Here is a 26,564-nt window from a genome sequence, read left to right on the forward strand (position 1 = left end):
GGGCCTTAACCATCAGAGCCACGTCTCGACCACATCCATTGTTGAGGCACGGTGATAATGAGGCGAGTGAACCTAATTGGTGAAGTCTCGAAAGACAAAAGGATTTTAGGGGATTGAAAACCAAAGTGAGGCCAATTCACAATGTACAAAATGAAGGATTTTAGGGATAAAGGTGGAAGGTAAACCAAAGGCTAAAGGAGTTGCAAAGGAATGGTAAAACCAAGACACAATGTGAGGAAGATTGTCGTAGGCAGGAGGAGGACAAGGCTACCTCACCCCTAGATAACACATTGAACCTTCCCCAAAGAATCCTAAACCAAGCAAACCAAAGTAATATAAATGTAGCTGACCCAGTGGAAAAAATTAAGAGCAAAGACAATACTAGTATACTTGTTGGAGTTGAGCTCCCATAAACCTAGAAGAGTTTAAGTGCAGGTACTCCCACCAGTGGGTATGCGGGCCACATGCAACCTTGCCAATACTTGGAAAATGTAGATAGTCTAGTTCATGAAATGGAGTGAAGGATGGAAGGCCAAACCAACATGGAAGAACAACTTGGACCTTCCACGTTGCTTAAGGAACTACTATAGAAGCCGCAGAGGAAATATCCCATAGATAACCCGACAACACGACATTGACACCAAATATCATCAATTTGACCCCAACAAATGTAGGAAATTGAGGAAGTTTCAAAGATTTCCAAATTAAAACAGTGCATTATCATTAAATGTGGGCGACACTATCCCTCTCTTTAATGTTTGGGGTGACAACGGAATAACAAATCCGCTCAGTAACCTAACACACATCTCAACACCCCATCAAATTTTTATTTATTTTTATATAATTTATTATTATATTTAAATTTTTAATCCCCTATCCTTATCACTAATGTAAGTAATTCATAAGAGAGTATCAATAATCATATTAATCCATAAGAGATAAGATATCCCTGCAAGAACTTAAGATTACCGCCTCGCTTGCCCGGATGGTCACATAAAGAGTGGCCCTGTCCCCACAAACCAAAAAACTCCTCAAAAACAACATAATTTCCCCACCCCACACTAACGTCTTTCAAGGGAAATGGCAAAAGTTGAAAAGCTACTTAAGGCGGTGCAAATATTTTGAAATAAAGAGAAGAGTATCCCCACCTTCGAATGCCTATAATACTAGATCAGTGAGTGCTGCGATCCGATGTAGTGTAGGGTTTAGTGGTTCTGCATGAGGGTTCAGGAAGATTCAAGGGGTTTATCTCGGGATTTAAGCCTCCGACCGGATCAGTAGAGAGACTGTAAAATTGAGGTGCAATGGTTGTGTCTTCTTCACCTTCGACAGATTTCTCTTTCGAAGCCCAAGAATTAAGTTCGCTGTTATTGAATGCTTCCTCATCATCGTCTGATATTTTGAATTCATGCCGGGTCGTGGAATCCTTCATCGATAGGCACAGCTGGGATCAGACCAGGCATTTTTACATAACATGCTTCCCCGTTCTGCTCCGCAAGATCTTCGGCTTCGAGGAGGTCTTACAGCCGTCCGGCATTGGCGGATGGATCGCGCAGACCTCTGAGCATTCCGCGAATGCGGTCATAAATCTTCTCTCGCCGTCTGGAGCTTTGTTTTCGTCAATCTTTGCCGCAGACGAGGAAAATGTGGTTCGCTATGTGTTTCCATCCGAGCGCCTTCCGGCGTGGATTCGTCACATGCTTCAGTCGGAGAGGGGTTTGTATATCTTATCTGAAGTCTGCCCTGCTTTATTTAAAGACCGATTGAAGGAGGACGACCATGGAGGAGGATTTCAGGTGCAGTTGAATGCATTTGAGTATTTTATGTTTTGGTTTGCTTATTACGCTGTATGCAAAGATAATGATATTATGCATCGTTCGGATTCGGATGAAATGAAATTGGGGTTTAAGAAGGCTTCCCGGTCTCGTTTCGAGAAATGGGCGTCTTCTCTGCATAGTTTGCACGGTAGCCATGACAATGGAAGGCCTGTGAAGTTCAATTCTAGCCCTTATTTGCATCTTCTGAATTTGTATCTACACAAATTTGTTCCTATATCTGATTTTTGTGCTCCCAGTGTGTCTGTACATCATTTTTTCGAGGAGAATCCATCGATATTTTCTCGCGCCGAGTTTGTTGTTCATACCTTTGTACAGTTTTGGTTAGTGAATGGATTTTTCGCCCTTACCTTCACGGGTTTGCCAGTCTTTTGGTATTTTGTTACCTGTTAATAATCGATTTCATAGGTATGGTCTCCCCAGTGTAGAAATCACAGAGGCTGTGAAAATACTGGTCAATTATGTAAGCAGTACTTTGTGTTGTCCTCAAGAAGAGTTGAATTTTGGATGGAGAGCTGCATCACAAATGGATACCTTGAGATTGAGGTCATTTTCCTTGCCACGGAGTAGTTTGGTTGTGCCTGCTACATGGTCCCTTCTGTTACAGAGGCCTTTGTACAGGTTTATATTACGAGCTTTCAGTTATTGGCCAGTAGGTGCTTGTCTGAAGAAGGCTACACACATTATTGATCTATGGTTGGATTATTTACAGCCTTGGAATATTGGTGAAGAAGGCGAAATGATGCCCGCTCTCGAAGAGGATCATTATTTGGAGGCAGAGAATAAGATGCTTAGGGATAGGGATCAACGATTGTCTCCACTTTCAGGTAGCTTGCTTCAAAAGCAAAAGACTGGTATTGATTCTGTGGGATCATTAGTAAAAAGAAGCACGAAAGAAAGTTGTTATGGATATAATGATCATTGGAAAAACTATGTTCTGGCTAATTATCCTTTTTATAGCTCTCTTGTTGTTCAGTTTCTTGTATTTGCCCACAAGTTCGTGCACATCAATACCAAGGCAGTTCTTCAGATGACTCACAAGGTGCATTGCTCTTTCCTTTATTCTATTATGTCTTATTGATAATAGCAAGGAATAGATGAATAAACTTTGACACTTCAAGCAAGACCCCATGTTTATTTAAAGCAAGATCCAATGGTGGATTAAAGGTACTTATTTCAAGGTAGGATCAACAATTAGGATTATTATACCTAGGTTTCGTATCTAGAAAATTCAGACATGAGGAATTTACTTTTGGAAGTGTGAAAATCAATTAGTTGGAACTTCCTCTTGCATGGGAATAATCACGTAGCAGGAAAGGAGAAAAAGTGTTGTCCAGATCCGAATGTAGATTGCTGCCTTTTAAATATTGAATTTGCCTTGCTGTCAGTGCTATATTAACAGAAAAATTCAACATTAACAACAAATGATCCATTCCTGATAGATTAAGTTATGAGCAGTCTTCATGCATGTAAATGTAGGCTTGAATTTGATATAATTGTTTATTAGTTTAACAGACAAAAAATGTCCTTGGTTTATTTTATAGGCGTTTAAACTATCTTTCTTATTTTGCACTCAAATGCTTTGTATGTGAAAATTACGTCGTGTTATTGAAACTTAATTTGGTTGTTAATTCAACAAACAAATAATTGTCTGTGGTTTAAATTAGAGACATTTAGATTAGCGTCTATTTTTTGGATCTCAAATGCTTTGTGTCTGAAAAATACCTATCCAACTTATTATTTTATGTTGACAAATTCATTGTAGTTTAAATAGTTGTAGACAAGATTTCCAATCAAATAGCTAAGCACACCATCTATTTACAGTCTTTTGTGGAGGGTCATTTCCATAAATTATCATGTCTATTGCTCGAGAAACAATGGGTAAATTCAGCCTGATGTCATTGCACTGAAGTTACTTCTATTTGATAATTCAGCGAGCAATTTATATGCTTCATGTTTTGGACGAGTTCTGCAAAGAAGGATTGAGTTTTGCATTTTACATCTGATAGGTACTTCGCTAACTTTGTATAATGGGCATAGATATTGAATGGATATGGACAAACTTGTGATCCCAACCCAAACCTGGTTTGACTATGCAATTTTGAAGAAAATGTTTTTTGGTATATTCTTATGCACTGTCAAGGGTTCTCAACACAAATTGGGAGTGATCATGTTTGCTGTCTTTATAGTATAATTGGGCTAGGAGGCTCATTTTACAGCCCAGTGTGAACGTGATGTGTAAGTATGTCCGTGCTCAACTTGGACTCTAGAGTTGACATGTGTCCCTCTTAAAATAAAAATAAAATATTCTCTAAATAGAAAAGTAATGTTGGCTATAATAAAAAAGAAAAAAAGAATATGCTATACATGTTTAATTAGTTATCCATTTGACCTATAATATAATTTCATGTAAAGTAATTAGAAGTAAAAAAAATTATGCGAGTAAGATGTTTAAACCTTATACTTTTCAAAAAATAAGTTAACACTTTATATAAATAAATTACTTGAAGATCTATATTAATAACTTGTGTGAATATCAACTTATGTGAATCCGTGCTTAAGATGGATCCATGCTGGTAAATCATAATGCTTTTCTGACCAAAAAATGTCCTGAATGTGTGTAGTAAGACTTGAAGATCTATATCAATAACTTATGTGAATATCAACTTATGTGAATCCATGCTTAAGATGGATCCATGCTGGTAAATCATAATGATTTTCTGACCAAAAAATGTCCTGAATGTGTGTAGTAAGTTTGTTGCTTTCAAAGAAAATTGAAGTCCTAAGTTTCTCAAATCTTTCCCTATAACTGTCTGGATAATGTTGATATGCCAATAGTCGGCATTCGTAATCCATTCTCAAGTCACATAAGAAGTGAGTGCAACTCAATGTTACTTAGGTGGATCATGGTTGGGTGGGCAGTGGTCTTGCCTGAAACCTTGCGTTTCCTGCCAAGTTTGATGATTGTTTTTTAATGTCTTATTGAAAATGTTCCTGGATTTCAATATTTCACTGTTTTAGCTTGATCTTCTAACAAGTTCACTTCTTTGATAACGGTAGCAGTTGGTGGTTATTATTTCTAATTTGTTTCTTTTATCCAGATAGAAACAATACTTGAAATCCAATTTACATTCGTGCATTTTCGTTGTATATTCATGATCACTTTAATTTTCAACAGGTTTGGTATTTGGCTGAGATTTATGTCAGTTTATACTGGAGTTCATAGTACATGTATAATTTTGTTTGTTAATGTATTTTCTGACAAGTATATCAAATGGGATTCAAAAGGGTGGACTGTGGTTATTCACAGTTGAATTTCCATGCGTATTTCATTGTATCATTAGAACTGAGATATGTAATGGCAATAACATCTTTTTCTGAACGTGTCCTTTGCAGTGTTACCTCTATTCTTTGCTTTTCCAGAAAACCGGTTTTATAATTTGTTAAAGTCTGTTGTATTCTAATGTAATATTTTGTTTTCATCTGTAGGTATTAAGTGTTTTGGTATCTTCAAAAGAGCTACTGTGTCTTATTCGAAGCATAGATTCGACATACAATGATGTGAAGTCGGGAAGTGCGCCATGCTGTTTTGACAGTTTGCATAAGGTTGTGCCTGCCATCCGAGAGCAGCTACAGGTCTTCCCTCTATGACCTATACAGTGTTCTGACGTAGGCTACCTTATCCAATGCACCATTTTTAAAAAGGTTTTGTTTGGAAAATGCCTCATTATATTAAGATGTTTCTTTGTGACTACTACAGGACTGGGAGGGTGATTTATCAAATTTTGAGAAAGGCAGTGAAATTACTCACTCTCCTTCGCAAAAAGAAACACCGATGTTGCAACTTTTCAGCACCAGTGATAGTGGAGGCCATCAAATGCTAAAGGTAAGTTTTGTGAATAGTTTCTCTTTATCTCTTTCTTTTTGCAAGACTCATTTGGTTGATGGATAGGTTTATAATTTATTCTGCCCGTACATCAAAATTGGAACCTTACAAAGATAATTCCTTACAAACATTAATTCAACAAAATTTTTATTTATGCCATTATAAGGAGGTAACTACATCAGTAATTGTTTATATTAATTTTCCCAGAGAAAGATGTTCCCTTAACTTGCCCACATATTAACTGTTCCAAGTGAGGAAGTTGGTACATTGTCAGAGTGATGGAATCCCCCTTTCTCCCTCCTTTCCTTGCATTTTTTTTTTCTGGGTGAGGAATGGAATTGACTTCTAGTTGAAATACCAGCTGGTAACTGGACAAAACTACTTGGGAATAGATCCTGTAACCTCCCTGGGTATTATGCCTTCTGTAGAAAGGGTTGGGCAAACTGAGCTATACTATTGTGCTAAGTTGGGCAAACTGAGCTATACTATTGTGCTAGGGTTGGGCAAACTGAGCTATAATATTGTGCTAAGTTGGGCAAACTGAGCTATACTATTGTACTAAGTGTTCATTACATATGTACAAACATGAAATCAATCACTATCTTTATTGGGATTTTCTATAACTAAAATGGAAATGAATTCTATAAATCTTCCATACAAAAGGTTAGAATGACTTTAAAGCTCAGGTAGCTGGACATTATTTTATTCAAGAGGAGAGCTGTGTTGGAGTAGATTATTCCTCAATTTTTTGACCACACTGCAGAGCTCATCTTCAGGGTATAATTTAAGTTTGATTAAATTTGGGCTTGATAAGAACATACTTTTAAAAAATTGATTTCTGATTAATCTTAGCTGGATAATAACCTAGTTGTGATTTAATTTTGCTAGTTGGAAAATAATCTGCCATGGTCTGGATCTTCAACTTGTCCTGACGATGAACCACACTTGTTGGTTTGGAACGCGTCGACAAATGATTTATGATGTGATTTATGCCGAAAAATCTTCTCAATAATTGAGTTTTTAAACTTTATAGATGATTTTTATTTTTTATTTTTGGGAGGGGGTGGGGAGGTAATTTAAAGGCCTTTTATTAACTGTTGATGATCACATATGATCCAACCTTCTGTATGCCTCTGGTTTGCCACTAGGGAAACCGGACCATTGGCAATACAGGAGGTCTGCTGTCCAAAAATATACATTTTAAAAAAATATACTGAGTTCTAAAAAAGCCTACAGTGCCTTGGCTTAACAGCCACAAAATATAACACATAATCCTGCTATAATAGTAAAGATAGGAAACATAAATTTTCATGAGGAGACTAGGAGGTGGAAACCTCCACATCTATGGGTGCTTGATCACCTGGACTGTCTAGATGAGTTGGGCCTTTGCCATGCGGTAAGACTGCTTTTATCCTTGTCAAATGCTTGTCCATGGCTTTAAATTCCAACTGCATCATGTTCATCATCATCAGAATTTTGTTTTTAGTGTCATTTTTGGAAAGGAGTACCCTTCCCTGCAGCTGTCTAGTTGTAATGGGACTGGTACATCTACTCTTGATAGATGACCTTTCAGCAATGAAGCAGTGATACCTCTCAAATTTCCATTGCCATTTTCCCACCCTCAAATGCTAGTTCCAACTCACACGGCAATTGATGAGCTTTCGGGGTTATGTATGCCCTGAGGAGGCCCTGCTGCAGATAGAATCCACCTCAGAAGTGCGTGCCCCGGCCAACTGAGTAAGGACTTGACGAGAGGAAGAAAATAAAGAGACCTGAGTAGGAGCTGATCCCAAGAGGAGGGTGGCCCAAGATGGTCTGGTCCCTCTCTCACACCACACCTCGAAAAAGCCTCACACCACCATAAACAAAACCAGAAAAACCATAAAGCAGCAAGGAATAACAGAGGATGCCCTGGATTCAGCATAATCAGATAGAAATTGCCATTCATGAATAACATTTACCATCATGAAACAACACAATGTGCCTTTGCAAAGCTTCCCAAATCTGAACTAAGACCTTGCAAAGATTGCTTTTCTCATGCGAGGAGTTTGGTGGAGAGTAAAAGCATCATCTGAGATAATGAAGGGACGTACAACTGTGTACACATTCTCATGAAGTGGTGTGGTGGGCACATCTACCTTGCTGGGGGTTAGATGAAGTTAATTTGATGTAAAGCATCAAAGAGGAAACATGACATCAATGACTAGTTAAATGTGTTGTTTAGAAATTAGACAAGGTTAGAGAAGGTTATATTGAAATTTCACATTGGGTTGGCCTATACTTCTACCCCTTTTTTGGTTTCTTCTCTTTTTTCAGCTTTTATTTGTTTACGCAGAGGAGAATTTTCATGTCTGCAAAATGATGCTTTCAGAAACATCTTCATCCATCTGACAAATCTATAATTTCTCCATAACTATACAAAAATGGTGAGGAGTGCAGAGTTCCTAAACTACTGGTATGTCTGATCTTCTGCTGTTAAAACTTAAAGTTAGCTCTAAGAGTCTAAACAAAACAATTTGATAGTTAATTTTGTATGAATTGAAACTTCTGTGTCTACCTTAGATAAAATTTTACTTTGAAGCACATCGTTGTAGATTATACAACCTTTAGGCATACATATTTTCTTGATTATCTCTTCTATTTTTTTGCCTCACACCAGATACTTCTAATTGATTTATTCCAAAGTGTGTTTCCATCAATAGTATCAATAGATTTTCGTATGGGGGACCTTGCTAAAAAGATCTTGCATTCTGTCCCTCGTACCTTATTTAAGAAATGCCACCCATTTCCAATGGAGTAGAGGCCACTTGTTTTCATTTTTATCTCTCCAAAGGATGTTTCTAATGATGCTCTCTAGATATTGTATAATTGTAGCAGGGGCCATTAGAATGTTGCTTTGATAGAGGGATATCTGATAGGATTGGCCAGTGTCCAGTCTCTTGCCGTATGTTTCAAACTTGACAGGTAAATAGGACAGGCCAATGGGATTGCTAACTTCATCAGTGTTGATGAGGTAGGGATGTAAAGATTGCCCTATCTCTTCTATTTAAGAAAAGCCCCATCTCTTGTCCGTCATGCCCATGGGGGAAGTTCAGTTTAGGTTTCAGCTTATTGTATAATACCAGTGTCCAGTCACTTGCCTTATGCTTCAAACTTCACAGATAAATAGGATGGGCCAATGGGATTGCTAACTTCGTCAGTGTTGATATAAGGTAGAGGCGTGGAGGTTGCCCCTGATAGAGGATATTACAAGTAGAGGAAGGTTCTCAACATGGCATTACTAAGTGATTGCATCCATCTAGAATTTGAAGAATTATATATTTTTGCTTGTCTCTGCATTAGATATGTCTACTAAATGCTTCCAGTTAATGGGGCATTGATTTGAGCATTCAATATATTTTTATTCTTTATCAAAGTATTCTTTTGTTGTATTTGTATTTTTCAATTTATGCCTTACGGCGTTTCCTTTGCAACATCTGGTGCAAATGCTAGTATATCTTACCTCATTTTATGGTTAACATTGTAAAACAAAAACATGCATTGTGTTATGTAATTAATACTAACATGTAATATTGATTTTTTTTGTCAGAATGCTACAGGTAATGATTGCCAAGACGATGATCCAAATTATGTTCAACATATATCAGGAGATGATGAGGATGAGGATGAGGATGATGGTGGTGAAGGAGGAGATGATGATGATAGTTGCGGTGTTGGTGATGATGTGGATCAGAGTAATGAGGATGGTCAAGATGATCATGAGGATGATCTTGGTGGTGGTAGCTAGGCATGCACATGCATTGTTTTTTATGAAGAAATTATTGTGTAGAATGACATTGTTATGTTTAGATGGGTGTTGTGAATTTACCCTATATCAATAAGACATTTTGATTTTGTAATCATACGATGAGTTTGATTTATGTATGTTGTTAATTTATCGTAGAATAACGATATTCATGAAAAATTTTGATTTGTTAATCATATTTGAATTTTACTTGTTTTGATTAAAAATAATACTGATTTTATTAGTATTATGTTGCTATTTTATACATGTTTTGAAAATTGTTAATGACACAATGTTATTTTTTTGGATGGATGTTGTCAATTTCTCTTAAATTTCTTTACAAATGATTTTGAATTGTCATATCTGCTTTAATGATATTTAGAAACTATCATATATTTCACTATGAATCTATAAAGGGGGTCATATATGTAAAGAAAAATATACTCTATATAAGAAGTCAAATGCGGATGTAACCATGGATGCAAAATTGAAAGTAAAATTGGATGTTAAACTAGGAATTAATACAAAATGCAAACAATTGACATACAAAGTGTTTTAAATTAGAAGTGAAAAATTGTGCAATAGTTGACACAAAGAAGGGAACAAAACATGGCATACAAAACGATATCAAATTGCGCAATAACAAGGACACATAAATGGGCACCAAATTAGATGCAAAAAAAGACAACAACTAGATGTAAAATAAGATGCAAAGTTGAGCGTTAAAAAGAAGCAAAAAACGTTACAAATTAATATGCCAAATGATGATGCAAATAATGGTGTAAATTTGGGATGCAAACTGTTGTGGGGAAAAGTATCCAACACGGAATGATCCTATCCCACTCTAAGGGTGATAGTTCCTTAGCAACAGCTGAAGCAAAGCTATCTAAAGTTACTTCTTTATGACATGCAAGAGATGAAAGGAAGAGATCCACTTACCGATGTCTTGCGCAAATGGTCGATCCAATCTCTTCTATTTGCCGCTCGCTCCCAGCTCCAAGTCTTCTCACGGGCCCAGCTACACGAGATCCTGCGAACAAGACAAGAAAAGGAAACTACAAGAAGCATGCATTCATAATTGATTCAAGGATTAGCATAAATCAAATACGCAAGTAAGACAATACACCATTGAAACACATGCGAATAGAAGAACCTCAAATGCTTTATTAATATAAGGAAGTAAGGTTCAGGCGGTGATACAACCGTGAGAGGTCCAATCCAGCATCACCTTCCCGACGGAAAGAAATCTCCTCTTCACCTCCCTCAAGCAATCACCCAATACTCACAACTGTAAACCAACAACAATTCTTTGCACAAAATTCCGGCCTCCAGATCCCATGGGATGAGATCCTTATATAGAGTTTTGGAGTGAAGATAAGTCAGCTTGATGTGTGACTTGTTGTCCTCTTCAACTCCAGTTGTTCTTCAGTCCTTGAGTCCACTCGGAGTTTCTACCTTCCACTTGGAGTTTTAGAACCTCTTTACTCATCTTTAGGCGAATCTTCTGATCCAAGTGTCATTTTGGAAGCTTCCTGGGCACTGGCACATTGAGAAAAGATTCCTCCACATGTCAAAGTACGCCCAGCGCAGGTAGCCTTTGTTGCACTTGCTATGCAGCGCAGGTACACCATGGAGCTTTTGTCATTCAGCGCAGATGCTTAGTGGAGCAGCTGCTTTGATCCAAAATTGACCTGTTTTTGAGTGTTTTTCAGTGGAGAACTGATTTGCAGTGCTGTGGTTTGCTGACCTTGTTCCTCTAAGGGTAAGAACAACATGTTTAGGGACTTTGGATCCCTCAGATTATTGACATTTCATGCTCTATGCTGTAAGGCACAAAAATGTCTATAACAGTTGCCCCCTAAAGTATGAGGTCGTTTATCGGGTGAAATGCTTTATTAGGAGGATCCGAAGTTCATTCAATCGTCGGGAGGTGACCTGTAACAAAATATAATACAATACATTATCTTTTCATACTTTCTTTTCATGATCTAGCTGATGCGGGCATTTCCCATGCTCAGCTTTATAAATACATTTGCTGTACATAAACAGACGATCGTCTGATAATAGACTGATAATTCTCTGCTTTTAATTATCATCCTTTTAGTAGGATGATCATCTGCTGCACATGTCTATGTTTTTATCTCCTGAATATATATCGCAGCCCGGATGGATGAAACTAGATCCGGGGTCTTCAAACTTGTCCGATCTTCACTCTAGTACAAGTTGATCCATGTGAGAATTTCTTGAAGTCGAACATGGAAAGACATCGCTTGATTACCAGTCAATAATGTGAACTGTTAACAAGCGCGAGAGGAATCACCGATAATGATGATGACCCTCAAGGTACTGAAGCACAATTCACGTGGCGTGAATATAGGATCTGACGTCGAACACCACGCAAAGTCTCCCGGTCGAAGGTCATTAATGTATACCTATCGCCGGAAGTGAGAAACTTGTCATTGAGGCATGCAAGCTTCAAAGTACTGAGGGGGTGTTCCTAGATCAACTTCTTGGATAGTGAGCTGATGTCGACAAGAAGTGATCCGTCAAAGGAGGGCCTTAATGAATCCCACATCAGTGACACGGAACGGAGCTAGTGATGATGGTGAAAACGATCTGTGAAATATGATTCAGGGTGGCGGTCATGGAAGGATGAAAGATGATGTATGGTAGTGGATGGGACCCGGTTGACACTTTCTGAATGACATCTCTTGAACATATAACGACACTGATGTGATGGATCGGTAGCATTACCCCATGTATGGATGGTATGGCGAGACCATGGTGAAGGGACCGGTGAATGATAATAACCCAACCCGATATTTACGGAGGCAAAAGTGTCATGTTCAAGAGCGACTTGCTACCATTAAGCTTTGAGGTTCTTCCCAATTTTCCCCAGTCATTTCTGACCAGTACCTCTTTATTTTTGTCAAGCTTGAGGAGGGTAACATATGCTTGTTCTATAACCTGCCCTTCGGGCAAGCCCATTGCTATGTTTTAACGAGCTTAACGATAGGGAAACTCGTTCTCGTCTAAAGACAAGTTTGTCGCTATCTAATATTTTTAACGAGCCCAGCGACAAAGACAACTCGGTCCTTTTCATCTTTAGAGAGTCTGAAAAGGGTACATAAAGTGGACTCCAGGGGTCCTTTTTCATCATCTAATCCCTTAAGTCTGAAAAAGTATAAAACAATACAGAAGGGATGAATGTTCGATATCTTTATCGAGCCGAACTAGACAAGCGCTCGATCTTTTTGTGCAATAATCCCTCGGGTCCAAAAAGATTAAAATCTAGAGGAGGGATAGCTCTTCCGGTCCTTTTAACGAGTTGGAAGGCCAAAACTCGGCAAACTTTTCATATTTTATGAGTCAGTGAAAAGAGCTCAAAGAAGACTCGTATTTTGAGGAACGAGTGATAAACAGGGATAGCAGCAAATTCCAGGTACAGGTTGGAATTTTCCAATCACGGCAGTGTCACAAGGATGGCTAGGTGAAATCACTCTTCGCAGCTGTTCCTCAAAATAGGTAAACAATCAGGTGGATGTGAATGATCGGCCAAATGAAAAGTGGAGGTGACGGCGCACAAACACGACCAAGGCTTTTATGGCTGATGAATTTACGGTCTCAAATGGTTATTTACCAGTTCATTTTTTCTGGATGAGCTTGAACTCTGGGGGAAAGCTTGCTCATATGCTTATGTTTATTTTTTAACGAGCATGAAGTCCGCGTTAAAACTGCTCGGATCTTGCGTTTATTTTTTAACGAGCATGAACTTTGCCAAAACTGCTCGTTTTTACCAGTCATAAAGTAGGAAGGTCTCCTGGAAGATTGCTATTTTTTAAGGAGCTTCATCTCCCTACGCTTTGCTCCATATCCTCTCTTTATGCAAGCTGGGTATCGGCTAATCCTACGAGTTTAATGGGTTAGACCTACAGGTTTAAAGGGAGGACCTAAAAAACTAAAAAACAAAATAGCCGCCCGTGCTTGCATTCCAAGAGGTTTGCATGCCCCCAGGTGTAAGTCTAATTTCAAGGTCGCCCCTACTTGTCCGTCGAAAACCCTTGTTTTCAATGGGTGAGGCTTACCTCTTTCAGGTTATCCAAAGATCGTTCTGCTAATCCTTTCAAACAGAAACTTTCTTCGGTTATGTCTATCATTAGGTTACACAAATATGGTTACAATTTGTTGCAGCAATAGAATCTCTTTCTTTGGAGGCTGCCCTACTTATCCTTTAAAACATTTGTTTTAATGGGTGAGGCTTGCCTTTTACCCAAAGATGGTTACTACTTGCTGCCGCAAATGGATCCCCTTCTTTGGCAGAGCCTACTTATTTAGACAAAGGTGAATGACGATGCTCCGCCACACACTTAACTTTAACAAAAGAATCTTTTTCCATAACAACCCCATTCCTAACTGCCCCTTCCTCTGCATGAGAGCTCTTGCCGACTCTTCTGTTTTACGAAGATGAAGGAGGGGACGGGGTACGGACTAGTCATATTCTCCCGCGGAAATTCTACTTTACACCCAAGGTTTTCTCTGACCTCAGCAGACCAGGATGCATGCCCCCTGGGTTCTGGCCCTACTTTCCCGAATTACTCGCACTCATCAGGAAGAAGAACCGGAGGTGGAGACCTTTCTTGATCAAATAGACCATTCAGGATAGGTATGTGACTATTTGCGATGTGTGATCCCGGAAATGAAAGTTGGTCTACGAGCTTGACCATTCTTCCTTCGTGTGGAAAACACATTATTCGAAAGAGTGAGGAGACTATTGCTTCCATGCAATATATGTAGTCTCGTCCAAGGAGTAGGCTATAATCCAAGGGTCCTTGGACGACCATCAAACTCATCTTGACAGCCTTCCCTTTCAATGTAAGAGGCACATTAGGTAGAATCCCTAATGGTCGACTGGTTCCTTTGTCAAAACCCGAGAGATTCCTTATCTCAGGCAAAAGCACTGGGCAACCCAGTGCTTTCCAAGCAATAGAGGACAGGATACTCACAGATGCCCCTTCATCAATGATAGTCCCATCCATCACCATTTTGTATATTTGGACTATAATTCTAAATGGTATACTGGCTGGTAACCGGGGTCTGCCTAGTTGGTTCCAATCAAAGGACACAACCAGGTTGCTTGGTGGTGGGACCGAATATACGGCCGGGTATGATCCTGACGATGCTCCTTCCTGCGATAAAGGAGTGGGCACAATGCCCTGATGTTCATCAGAATCGGTGTTGACGAAAAGAATCTGGACGGTGTCATCCTTACTCTCTTCGGTAGGGGTGTCAGCTGAAGATGAATCCTCAGTGACTGTGGTATTTGAAGATGAAACTTCTGAAAGGAGAATCGGGTCAACTGCCGTTTTGACCTTTGGACTTTCGTCCGGTCCGGATTCAGTAGGTTCACTTTCAGTGACTGACACTTCAGCTGGCCCTATGAGCGGGGCAGCTGTATTTTCAACCAACGAAGGACTTGGCGCGAGTTTTTGGTATCCAGGAGGAAGTAGCAACGGTGCAACTGGTTGATCTTCCAAAACTCTCTTGGCTTCGTCTAAAAAGGGACAACGGCGGAGGGTGTGATTGCCTTCACACAGTTCGCAGGGGAATCTCATTCCCCTTCGTCGTCTAGGACCTTCACTTTCGTTGGTCGACGGTAAGCATTCAACCTGGTTGTCAGAGGTTGACGCTTCCGAACTGTGCAAACGAGGGGACCAGTCCCTTAGTATCCGGGGAATACTGGGACAATCACGGTGGAGGTGGTCCTCTCTACATATGACACATGGCGATTTGGGCCCGGTCCGTGTTGTGTGTGGATTTTTGTTAGATGCCTTTTGCTTGCCCCCAGGCGCCTTTGGCTCCTTCTGCTTCTTTTCTTTCTTCTTCTTTTCCTTCTTCTTTTCTATGGGAGCTCCGCTTTCGGCGGCTTGACCTTTCGAAGAAGAAGGATCAGAGGAAGGCTTATAAGAAGTGGAAGGCTGGAGGGTAGCTCTAGACTGGTCTAACTGTTGACTCAACTGTTCAGGAACCGTGGTGTTCTGAACTACAGTGGTTGAGAATAGCCAAACTGGCAGGCCAATTGTCAGTCCTGGAAGCGACAACGTGGCCATGTGGGGCGCACCAACTTCTCCCCAAGAGGAGAAAGGGCTAGGGTTCCCATCATGTGGAATCCCTTGGTTGGCGTGTTCCATGTTCCCAACCTCAAGATCAACGCAGGAATAAGGGGTGAGTATGTTCCGTTTAGAATGAATTTTATATGACGACGCTTTAGACACAACTTGCTTTTTCAATTTTTAAGAGTTGAGAAAAAGCTAAAGATGACACTAGTCTCCTTCGATGTATTAATGAGCCCGAAGTGACAAATGCTCGGATGGACTTTTTCAGTTATAGAGTTTGAAAAAGGCCAAAAGAAACTACTCTGGAGTTCTAGGCAGAGGGTGTGCCAAACCTTTCGCGAAACCACAGAATACGTTTTACGGTACGAGTGGTCGATCTTCGTGAATGCTGTGTTCACTGCATCGCGATCAGTAGGGCGGCCGACACGGCTTCCTATGGATAAAGGCTTTGTTCCTATAGGGGTCCCCCAATATACGCGACGGTACGCGGGGGCACAAATCCGTATTAGTGCTATCGTCCCTCAGGAGGAATCACCCACCTTCGTAGAGATCGACAGTCATTATGTTTAACGACGCCGGTTCACGTCTCTACCTAGACCTCTACTGTGTTTCGTTATGTTTCAAAGCGTTGTTAGATAAATTCAGTTCTTTTTAGGTTGATCTTGCTTAGCAGTTTGCCTTTATGGATCACCACGTGATGTATGATACAACTCCTAAATGCAGTCTAAGAATGATAAGCAAGCTTTTTTCAATTCTTTCAACTTATGAAAATCTTAACTACTGAGGGAAAAGAAAGACATCATCTTTTCAAACAGATCATAGAGCACACACTGGTGCACTTTCCTAAATCGACATGCAAACTGTCAAAATGCACATGCACAATGCAAGTATTTCTTTTCTTCTTCCTTAATGTTGATGTATTACAAAAAGAAAGCTGTTGTATAATTTCGAATTCAATTTCAAGCGAAAGCAAACAAGTTTTTGTCCAATAATCAAAAGAACACCTTAAGATTCACTCGTTTCAACACAAGAAATACCGAAATTCGAACCATATAACGAAAGCAAATGTTCAAGCAGCTATGAACAGCAATAAACTAGCTCTTAGAATCACAACGACACTTTATCACAGGTCTAGATCTAAGAGGTCACAACAAGACTAGTTCACTTTCGCTACGGGAAACTGTGAATGAAAGCAAGAAATACAATAAGAACAATCACGGTTTCTTCATACAACTGAGGCGGAATGAAGGCAAAGAAAGGTAGTTTCAGCTGGGTATACAGGTTGACAACAGGCTGCAAAAACAATATTGAAAACTGGGCAACAGACAGTGGGGAACCCCGGTTGCACAAGGCAAAACTGGATCAGCGCAGGTGCTGCACTGTTAATCTGACATGCAGCGCAGGTAGCCCCTTCAGGACCTGCGTTACAGCGCAGGTAGCCTTTGCTGTAGCTGCACTGAAGAGACAACTCTCATCTCTCTCAGATTCCGGGTCACAGTTTGCTCAAAAATCAATGGTTTTTGGCCAAATCAGAGGCTATCAGTCAAGTATACACTAGAGGATGATTAAAGGAAGATGAACACTATCACAAAGAGCTAAAAAGAGTCCTTGTGGATCAGCTCTTCAAATCATAAACATGCCCAACACTGAGCTAGAGTAGCTGCCCTCTACTTTGCATTCGAGGGATTCGAATGCAGTTCGATTCGGTACTCCCTTTGTTTAGGAAATGAATAGCAAGAAACACAAGCTACCAACAAGACACACTCCCCAGTGGAGTCGCCAGTCTGTTGTGGGGAAAAGTATCCAACACGGAATGACCCTATCCCACTCTAAGGGTGATAGTTCCTTAGCAACAGCTGAAGCAAAGCTATCTAAAGTTACTTCTTTATGACATGCAAGAGATGAAAGGAAGAGATCCACTTACCGATGTCTTGCGCAAATGGTTGATCCAATCTCCTCTATTTGCCGCTCGCTCCCAGCTCCAAGTCTTCTCACGGGCCCAGCTACACGAGATCCTGCGAACAAGACAAGAAAAGGAAACTACAAGAAGCATGCATTCATAATTGATTCAAGGATTAGCATAAATCAAATACGCAAGTAAGACAATACACCATTGAAACACATGCGAATAGAAGAACCTCAAATGCTTTATTAATATAAGGAAGTAAGGTTCAGGCGGTGATACAACCGTGAGAGGTCCAATCCAGCATCACCTTCCCGACGGAAAGAAATCTCCTCTTCACCTCCCTCAAGCAATCACCCAATACTCACAACTGTAAACCAACAGCAATTCTTTGCACAAAATTCCGGCCTCCAGATCCCATGGGATGAGATCCTTATATAGAGTTTTGGAGTGAAGATAAGTCAGCTTGATGTGTGACTTGTTGTCCTCTTCAACTCCAGTTGTTCTTCAGTCCTTGAGTCCACTCGGAGTTTCTACCTTCCACTTGGAGTTTTAGAACCTCTTTACTCATCTTTAGGTGAATCTTCTGATCCAAGTGTCATTTTGGAAGCTTCCTGGGCACTGGCACATTGAGAAAAGATTCCTCCACATGTCAAAGTACGCCCAGCGCAGGTAGCCTTTGTTGCACTTGCTATGCAGCGCAGGTACACCATGGAGCTTTTGTCATTCAGCGCAGATGCTTAGTGGAGCAGCTGCTTTGATCCAAAATTGACCTGTTTTTGAGTGTTTTTCAGTGGAGAACTGATTTGCAGTGCTGTGGTTTGCTGACCTTGTTCCTCTAAGGGTAAGAACAACATGTTTAGGGACTTTGGATCCCTCAGATTATTGACATTTCATGCTCTATGCTGTAAGGCACAAAAATGTCTATAACACAAACTTGGGTGCAAAAAAGGAAAAAAAAAAAGATGTAAGAAAGACATAAAACAAGATGCAAAATGGGGTTGAAAAAAGGTGAAACCAAGGATGCCATATTGGATGTAAAAAATGATTCCTAATCACATGCAAATTTAGGTTCGAACTCAGACACAAAATTATATGCAAATGTGGACACAAAATGAGGCAAAAAAAGATGCAAATTTGGATGGTGAAAACGATGTAAAACTAGACACCAAAAAAATGCAAAATTGGATGAAAAAGTCGGTGTAAATAATGGTGCAACATTGGACACAAGTAGACACAAAAAATGGTGCAAAAAGGGGCATAAAATAGCTTAAAGTTGGATGCAAAACTTGGTGCAAAAACAAATACAAAAGTAGACGTAAAAAATGGCTCTAAATTGAATGTACCATTAGACACAAAATAAGATGCAAAGGTGGACACAACACATGACTCAACATAAGATGCAAATATAAATGCAAATTTGGATGCTCAAAATGATGTAACATTAGATGCAAGAGATGGTGTTAAAAATGATGCAAAATTGGATGAAACAAATGATGCAAAATATGGTGCAAAATGAGATGGGAAAAATGGAGACAAATCAAACGTAAATGTGGATGTAAAAAATGGTCCAAAAAAAGATGCAAAAATGGGCACAAAAATGGATGCAAAATTTGGTGCTAAATCAAATTCAACACATGGTGCAAAGATAGGCACCAAAGCTGGTGCAAAAATAGAAGCAAAAACTAGTGTAAGACTAGATACAAAACCTGGCGTAAGACTAGATGCAAAAACTGACACAAAATGGATGCATAAAAAGACGTTAAATTGGATTCAAAATACAGTGTAAACTTGATGCAAATGATGGTGCAAAAATGGAAGCAAAGAATGACACAAAATAGGAAGCAAAAGAGAATGAAAAATAGATGCAAAAAATGACACAAAACTAGAAGCAAAACCTGTCATAAAATAAGATGCAAATCTTGGTTCAAAATTTGACGCAAAAAATGATGCATAGTTTGGTGTAAAAAATGATGCAAAATCTAGCGTGAAAAAGGATGCAAAATCAGGTGCAAAAAAGGACACTTTAAAAATTGTACAATAGAGCCATATTTAGCGCCATGTTGCTCATCACAATTACAAAAAAAATGCACTAAAATCTGGCGCAAATCGCTGGTTTTGTTGTAGTGAATGATTTTACCCAACAAGCCTTTGTGAGGGTTCTTACACTAGTTTTGTCTTTCGAGAGCTTGATTTATATGAAATTTGATCACTGCTCTCTCACTGTTTTCTCACCTCCACCCTTGGAGGAAATTTTCCTGCAATGTTCTCACTACGTCCTCTCTGCTACTGCCTAAGAATATGCGTGAGAGAGTAAACATAATGTGTTACCTTCTTCAACTGTCCACGCCTGAGAAATTCCGAGTGAGAGAGTGTCCTCTTTGCTTGGCACATGCCTCCATGGCTTCCTTGCCTCTCACAAACTTGTATTGTGCTTCCTTCTTCTATAGACCAACCATCTATCTTTTTCCTTGGACACACAATCCATATTGTCTTCAATATTTTTGTCCTTTGTTACTTATGGTTGAATTTTAAAGAACACTTGGGCCTATCCTCTTTTTTTAGTTTAATGTATTGCTCAATCATCCCATTTAAGCCACTCAACCGACCAAGATTGATATTTTAAAACAACCCATTCCTCAAGCAAATAGAGTCTGTGTCCCTTCTTTCAACCTTTAATTAATTACAATTTATTTACAAAGGGAAAAATATTAACTAAGGGATGTCACAGTCCCCTCCCCCTTGGGGAGGAACACCATCCTTGGTGTTCAATAACCATATACAACAAAACATGCTTTAGACCAAGCATTGATGATTATGGAGCTTTATATACACAAATTTGTGTAATATTTACATTATATTTACATTTTCCTTACTAAATAAATAAGAAATGATATGTTGTTTGCATCTGGTCAACCATTTCCCACATGGCTTCCTCAGGCCCAAAGTGCATCCACTGCACTTTGATTTTCTCTATTGCTCAATTCCATAGCATGAGCTGCCTCTGATCCAGGATGCATTGAGATTCTGGTTGGAACTCTTCCTTTGGTTATACTCGTAACGTATACCAATCAATCACAATATTAACATCCTGCACATATATTTCAAGCAATGAAACATGGATAACATCATGCACTCTAATTAATGGATGAAAATCCAGCCTATAGGTCATTGTTCCTATCCTTTTGAGCACTTCAAAAGGACCACAAATTTGTGGTGCTAACTTGGCACATGACCCAAATTTCAAGGAACTCTTCTTGTGTCTAACTCGCAAGAAAACATGTTCCCAAACTTGGAACTCTTTGTGAAATCTATGACGATCCACATAAATCTTATGTTTGTCCTATGTCACCTTTAAATTTCTTCTAATGATTTGCATTTGTTTTTGATCATGCCAAGCCCAATGAGAACCCTATTCACTAGATCACTCCAACTGATAGGAGTGTTACAACTCCTCCCATAAAGTGCTTCAAATGGGCTCATTTTTAGTGATTCTTGATACCCATTATTGTATGAAAATTCCACAAGTGGAAGGTATTCTTCCCACTTCTTGGGTTGGTGCATTAAATACGTTCTTAGCATGTCTTCAAGAATTTTATTTTTCCTCTCTGTTTTCCCATTAGTCTGAGGATGGTATGTTATGTTAAATGCTAGCTTTGTTCCAAAACTTGCAAATAATTCTCTCCCAAAGTTTAAATTGAATTTGTCATATATATCCAAGATAATATTCTTAGTAACTCCAAGAAATCTCACTATTTCCCTAACGAAAATTTGAGCCACTTCACAGGTTGAGTTTGTAGATTTAACAACTACAAAGTGAGCCACCTTGCTCAACTTGTCGACCACTACCATGATTGCATCATGTTGTTTTTAAATCCTTGGTAGTCCTATAATAAAGTCCATCGAAATTACTTCCCACTTCCATTTCAGAATGGGAATAGGCTGCAACAAGCCAACTGGGTGCTTGCACTCAACGTTCACTTGTTGGAAGTCTATGCATTTGGAGATAAAATCAGCCACCTCCCTTTTTAGTTTAGGCCATAAATAAAATTTCTTGATGGCTGTCAACACCTTTTGGTAACCTGGGTGGCCAAAGTACGACTTTGCATGAAACTCCTTTAATATGAGTTTCTTCAAGTTGTTGTTATTTGGCACATAAATTATGCTTTTGAATTTAAACAACCCTTTTTCCATAAGGAAATAATTCTTATCTTCATTGCCTTGGGAGACTTGTTGTAGCTTCTCCCTTAATTATTGATACTTTTTGTCTTGTTTCCTAACATTTTTTAATCTCTTTTTCAAAATCAATTTCGTAGCAACTTATGGCTCTACTATATGATGTATTTGCACTCTCCTGCTAAATGTGTCAACCACTTTGTTCTCCTTGCCTTTTACATATTTGATTTCAAATTCAAATTCGTTGAGTATGACCAACGATCTAGATTGCCTTACATTTAACTTGGCTTGTTCAAATAAATACTTCAACCCTCCATGATCAGTCATTAGAGTGAATTTTCTTCCAAGAAGGTAGTGTCTCCACATCTTAAGCACATAGATGATGGTAGCCAATTCCAAATCACGAATCACAGAATTCTACTCATGCTCATTTAGATTTCGTGATTCATAACAAACCACTTAGCATTCTTGCTTTAAGACTCCACCAAGTCCCTCCTTGCAAGCATCCATGCGTACAATGAAATCCTTTTGAGGATCTGTTATTCTTAATATTGGTGCATTGGTCAACAACTGCTTAATAAGTTGTTTGAAGCTTTCAGCACAATCAATTTTCCATTCAAGCCTCTTTCCTTTCTTCTAAAAAGTAGTAATTGGACAACCAATCTTGGAGAAATTCTTAAAAAATCTCCTATAATAGCACGCCAGTCCCATGAAGGACCTAACTTTAGCCAAATTTCTAGGTGTTGTCCATTCCATGATAACCTTGACCTTCTCGAGATCAACTGCTACTCCCTCTCTTGAGACAATGTGTCCCGGATAATGAATCTGTAGCTAAAAGAAATTGCACTTACCAAGCTTTGCATAAATCTTATGCTCTCTTAGAAATTGTAGTATTGCATCCAAATGATCTTCATGCTCCTCCTTGGTCTTTGAATAGACAAAATGTCATTAATGAAGACTATGATGAACCTATCTAAATAGGGGCACAACACATTGTTCATAAGGCACATAAAAGTTGCAGGTGCATTGGTAAGTCCATAGGGAACTACCACGAATTAATAATGCCCATACCTTGTTCCAAAGGTCGTTTTATGGATGTTTGCATCCTCTATACACACCTGATGATATCCAGATCTCAAATTAATCTTATAGAATATTGCTAATCCTCTTAACTGGTCAAATAAATCATTGATTCACGATAATGGATACCTATTCCTAATGATCACTTTATTCAATTGAAAATAAATAATGCACAACTTGAGTGTTCCATCCTTCTTCTTAACAAATATAATGGGTGCTCCCCATGGAGACATGCTTGGGCTTATGTATCCCTTGTCCAACATATCCTTGACCTGTAACTTCAACTCAACTAATTATGGAATTTTATACGGTGCTTTGGATGTTGGAGTTGCTCCTGGTATTAATTTAATAGAGAAATCCACCTCTCTATGAGGAGGTAACCCATGTATCTATTCAAGAAAAACATATTGAAAATGCTGTAAAATAGGGTATTTACTCAATATATCTTTGTCATCATTCTCAAAACTGTGATTAGCTTAAGTGTTGTTGGATATTTTCACAACAAATAGAAGACATCCCTTCTTGCGACTTCTCTTGGCTTGCATTGCTGAAATTAATCTCACCGATGTGGGTTTCAGATTCCGATGCACTACTTTAGGACTTCCATCTTCATCCAAGCATTCAATGGTCTTTTCAAAACAATCTACCTTGTTTCAGTGCGCATATAACCAATCCATGCCCAACAATACGTTGTATGCTCCAAATGGCACATTGAGGCTTGCAATAGTTGGCATCCCATTTATTTGATGGGGAATGCCTTCACCCAATGCTCAACTCTTGTTTTCATCCCTATGCCAGTTGAAATAGCCAAGACTCGTCATGTGCTTCTTTCCTTAGTACGAATCTCACAATAACAATGAGATTGATGTAACTAAAATTTGAAAAAGGGCCATTCAAAATTGAGATTTTTTGGTCACAGAGCATACCTTCCATCTCTATAATTGCCGCATGATGATCAACTTGATGATTATTCACTACTGCATAAATTTTGGGTATATTTTGAGCCACATCTTTGACTGTCTCTACATCCTACACATTGTACAGTATTAGACCAACATGCTTGTGTTGTGGGCAATCTTTTCTCAAGTGATTTTATCCACAAGTTCCACACTTAGATGGGATCTTATCATGGCCCTTGGATTATTCCCAAGTAAAAATGCCTCTGCTGGCAGTGTTATACCTCTGTTGATATTCTTGGTTAACAGGGGTTGCACTCGATCCCTTCATTGCATTTTACCTTTTTCCTTTAAGCTTGGCATTTCCTTTGAATTTCCAGTTTGATTGTATTCATTCCTACGCCTAGACTACTCATAGCAGTGCTTCAGTTTCTGGAATGTGTCCTCTATTGACTTGGGCTCATCAAACTCGATTTTATCCTTGAAATTTTGTGGTAGTTTGCTGACATACCTTTGAACAATCGCTTTCTCTTCCTTAAGGTAGGGGACATACCTTAGAAACTCTAAGAATTTGGTGTTGTACTCATCATCTGTCATTTGTCCCATCCCAAGTTCATAGAACTATTTAGCCTTGCTATCAAATTATCTCTCAGATAGATATTTGTTCCTGAAATACTCCTCAAACTCCTTCCATGGCAATTTTTCTTCCCTTATTCCCTTTACATTTTTCAGATCTTCCCACCATATATCAACCTTGCCTCTTAGGCTGAAAGTAGCTACCTTTTCCTTCATGTTCTATGAATAATAGTGGATTTGGAAGAACTTATTCATTCCCAACAACCAGACATCCTGTGATTTCCTCATTTTTTCATCAAAGGTAGGAGGCTTAGCCTTCTTAAACTCCTCTGGAATATATTCTCTTTCCCTTCTTATCTCATGATGATGATGATAGTGATGATGCTATGGCCTTTTATGCGTTTCCTCATATTGATGCTCATGGGTGCCCGACTTCTTTTTCGGAGTGCTTAATGGAGTACCTCTTCATGGTATCTTCACTGGACAACCGATGCCTCTTTCTAGATCTACTTTGATTTGCCCCATTAGTTGTTTCTTCTTATCCCAAAGGGCTCTACCTATCTCTATGGCTAATCCCCAACTTATGTTGCCTCTGCCTTTGTAAGGTTGACAATATTTGTAGTATGACTGCATTAACTTCTGCTTATTTCTCTTGTGCTCCAACATTGTTAGCCTTGTGGCTCCTTATTTCATCTCTCAATCTCCTCAACATGTTCATCCAATTAGGAGAGTCTACCCCTCCTCATTGCTCAACTGATATTTCCTCTTCAACTATCCTTTCTTCTTCATATCCATGATGTGATTGATTAGAGCTATATTGCACCATTCTTGTCCTCATTTCTTTAAAACTTAGTGTATTCTTATGTGTTGTTTCACACACATAAATGTTAGATTTAAACAAAATTCAAATACATAATAGATAATATCACCTCGGCTTATTGTTGGAAATCTATTGGTGTAAAGCTAACTACCAAATTACATCTCAATTAGTACATCAATATCAATAAAAATCATATCAATCGTTAGTACCATGCTACATGCACATGCTCATCATAATAAAGAAACATCAAACTACACATACGAACATCTCAATTGGTAGATCAAGTTTCTACTGCTTATCAAGAGACTTTAAGGCCTCACTTGATCTCCAAAGGTCTAGTGTTGAACCATCACTCAGTTAATTATGCGATGGATCCCATCTACTCTGAGTGTTGAACTTGGAAGCTCTGATACCACTTTGTAACACACCCCTTACAATCCCTGACCCTAACTAAGGTTAGAAGGAGTTGGCTACTATGCTGACCCGACCTCCAAGGTCCCATTATGGTAATGGGGTATAATAATTTTGATATTTTCAACTTCCTCAAAAATTGAAATGGATGACATCCTTGCATTCGTCTCGTAAAGACCTTTTCAACGATATAAAATTTTCTTCAATTTGACTCTTGGATAAAGAGATATGACTGATTAAAAACTGACATATTAGGCCTTGCCACATCATCTGATCGACCACGTGACACCCCACGTGGTGTCCACTTGGCCGCTATGCCACCTAGCGAGTCTATGTGGAAATCATCAGTGTTCATGGTTGACAATAGGCCCTTCTGCGCGAACTGCCAACTACGTACACTGTAATCTGTAACTTTGACTAGCTTGACTAGCATGGCCTCCCAACCGCTAATTTTACTCGGGCATAATACTTGGTTGATTACGAACTTTCCCGAGTTATACCCTCTGACTAACTCTCCCAACCCTTGACTTGGCAGGTCCTACAAGTAAGTTTTGGCATGTATTGCAATATATTATACTTAGAAAAAATTTCTTTATTTTTTGAGAAACCACTCAGGTCCGAGGCCTTCACAACTCGATCTCCTAGTTGAATTTGAACTTCACAAGGTCGAGAATGAAGATCCAAGATATTTTACCTCTCTTTCGGCACACCATGGCCATGGAGGCCACGAATCAAGGTTCTCAGATACCTCAGCTATATTTCACTGAAATACATTGGATTCCTACTCATAATCGATTGAAACAAGTATAAAATTTGGCCACTACCTCTCCTGGAAAAATGCCCAGAAAATGTGCACCTACTTACACATCCCAAAACATCAAGGAAATCAATCCAGTTTCCCAAAACACAACGTAATCATGTGTTTATTTAAAAAACCCTACTCACATAATATAAGTAATACAAGGTATTACCCAGACAGATTAACATATTTATGCATATGGTACGTCCCAATAATTTACATGATTATTTACACTCAAAACAACACAGGGAAATCAATATTTCGTAGATCCAAGCAAGCAAGCCA

At 39.0% G+C, this 26,564-nt stretch overlaps 1 protein-coding gene across 1 annotated transcript; it reads left to right on the plus strand.

Annotated features, from left to right (window-relative positions):
- The first annotated feature begins 2,771 nt into the window (after nt 1–2,771).
- LOC149227182 (uncharacterized) lies at nt 2,772–9,679 on the plus strand. The gene is made up of 4 exons (XM_089375455.1): nt 2,772–2,877; nt 5,325–5,471; nt 5,596–5,721; nt 9,321–9,679. The coding sequence occupies exons 1-4, from the start codon at nt 2,866–2,868 to the stop codon at nt 9,600–9,602; spliced, it is 567 nt and encodes a 188-aa protein (XP_089231581.1). The 5' UTR covers nt 2,772–2,865; the 3' UTR covers nt 9,603–9,679.
- Nucleotides 9,680–26,564: the final 16,885 nt, after the last annotated feature.

This window comes from Pinus tabuliformis, chromosome J (assembly GCF_031772625.1).
Source record: "Pinus tabuliformis cultivar Carrire ecotype Pingquan chromosome J, CPIR1, whole genome shotgun sequence".
Taxonomy (NCBI): Eukaryota; Viridiplantae; Streptophyta; class Pinopsida; order Pinales; family Pinaceae; genus Pinus; species Pinus tabuliformis.

Bases quoted from the DNA above. Each gene is read 5' to 3' on its own strand.
- LOC149227182 (XM_089375455.1), top strand. The intron at 5,472-5,595 runs GTCTTCCCTCTA...TGACTACTACAG, and splicing joins CCATCCGAGAGCAGCTACAG to GACTGGGAGGGTGATTTATC. The intron at 5,722-9,320 runs GTAAGTTTTGTG...AGAATGCTACAG, and splicing joins GAGGCCATCAAATGCTAAAG to GTAATGATTGCCAAGACGAT.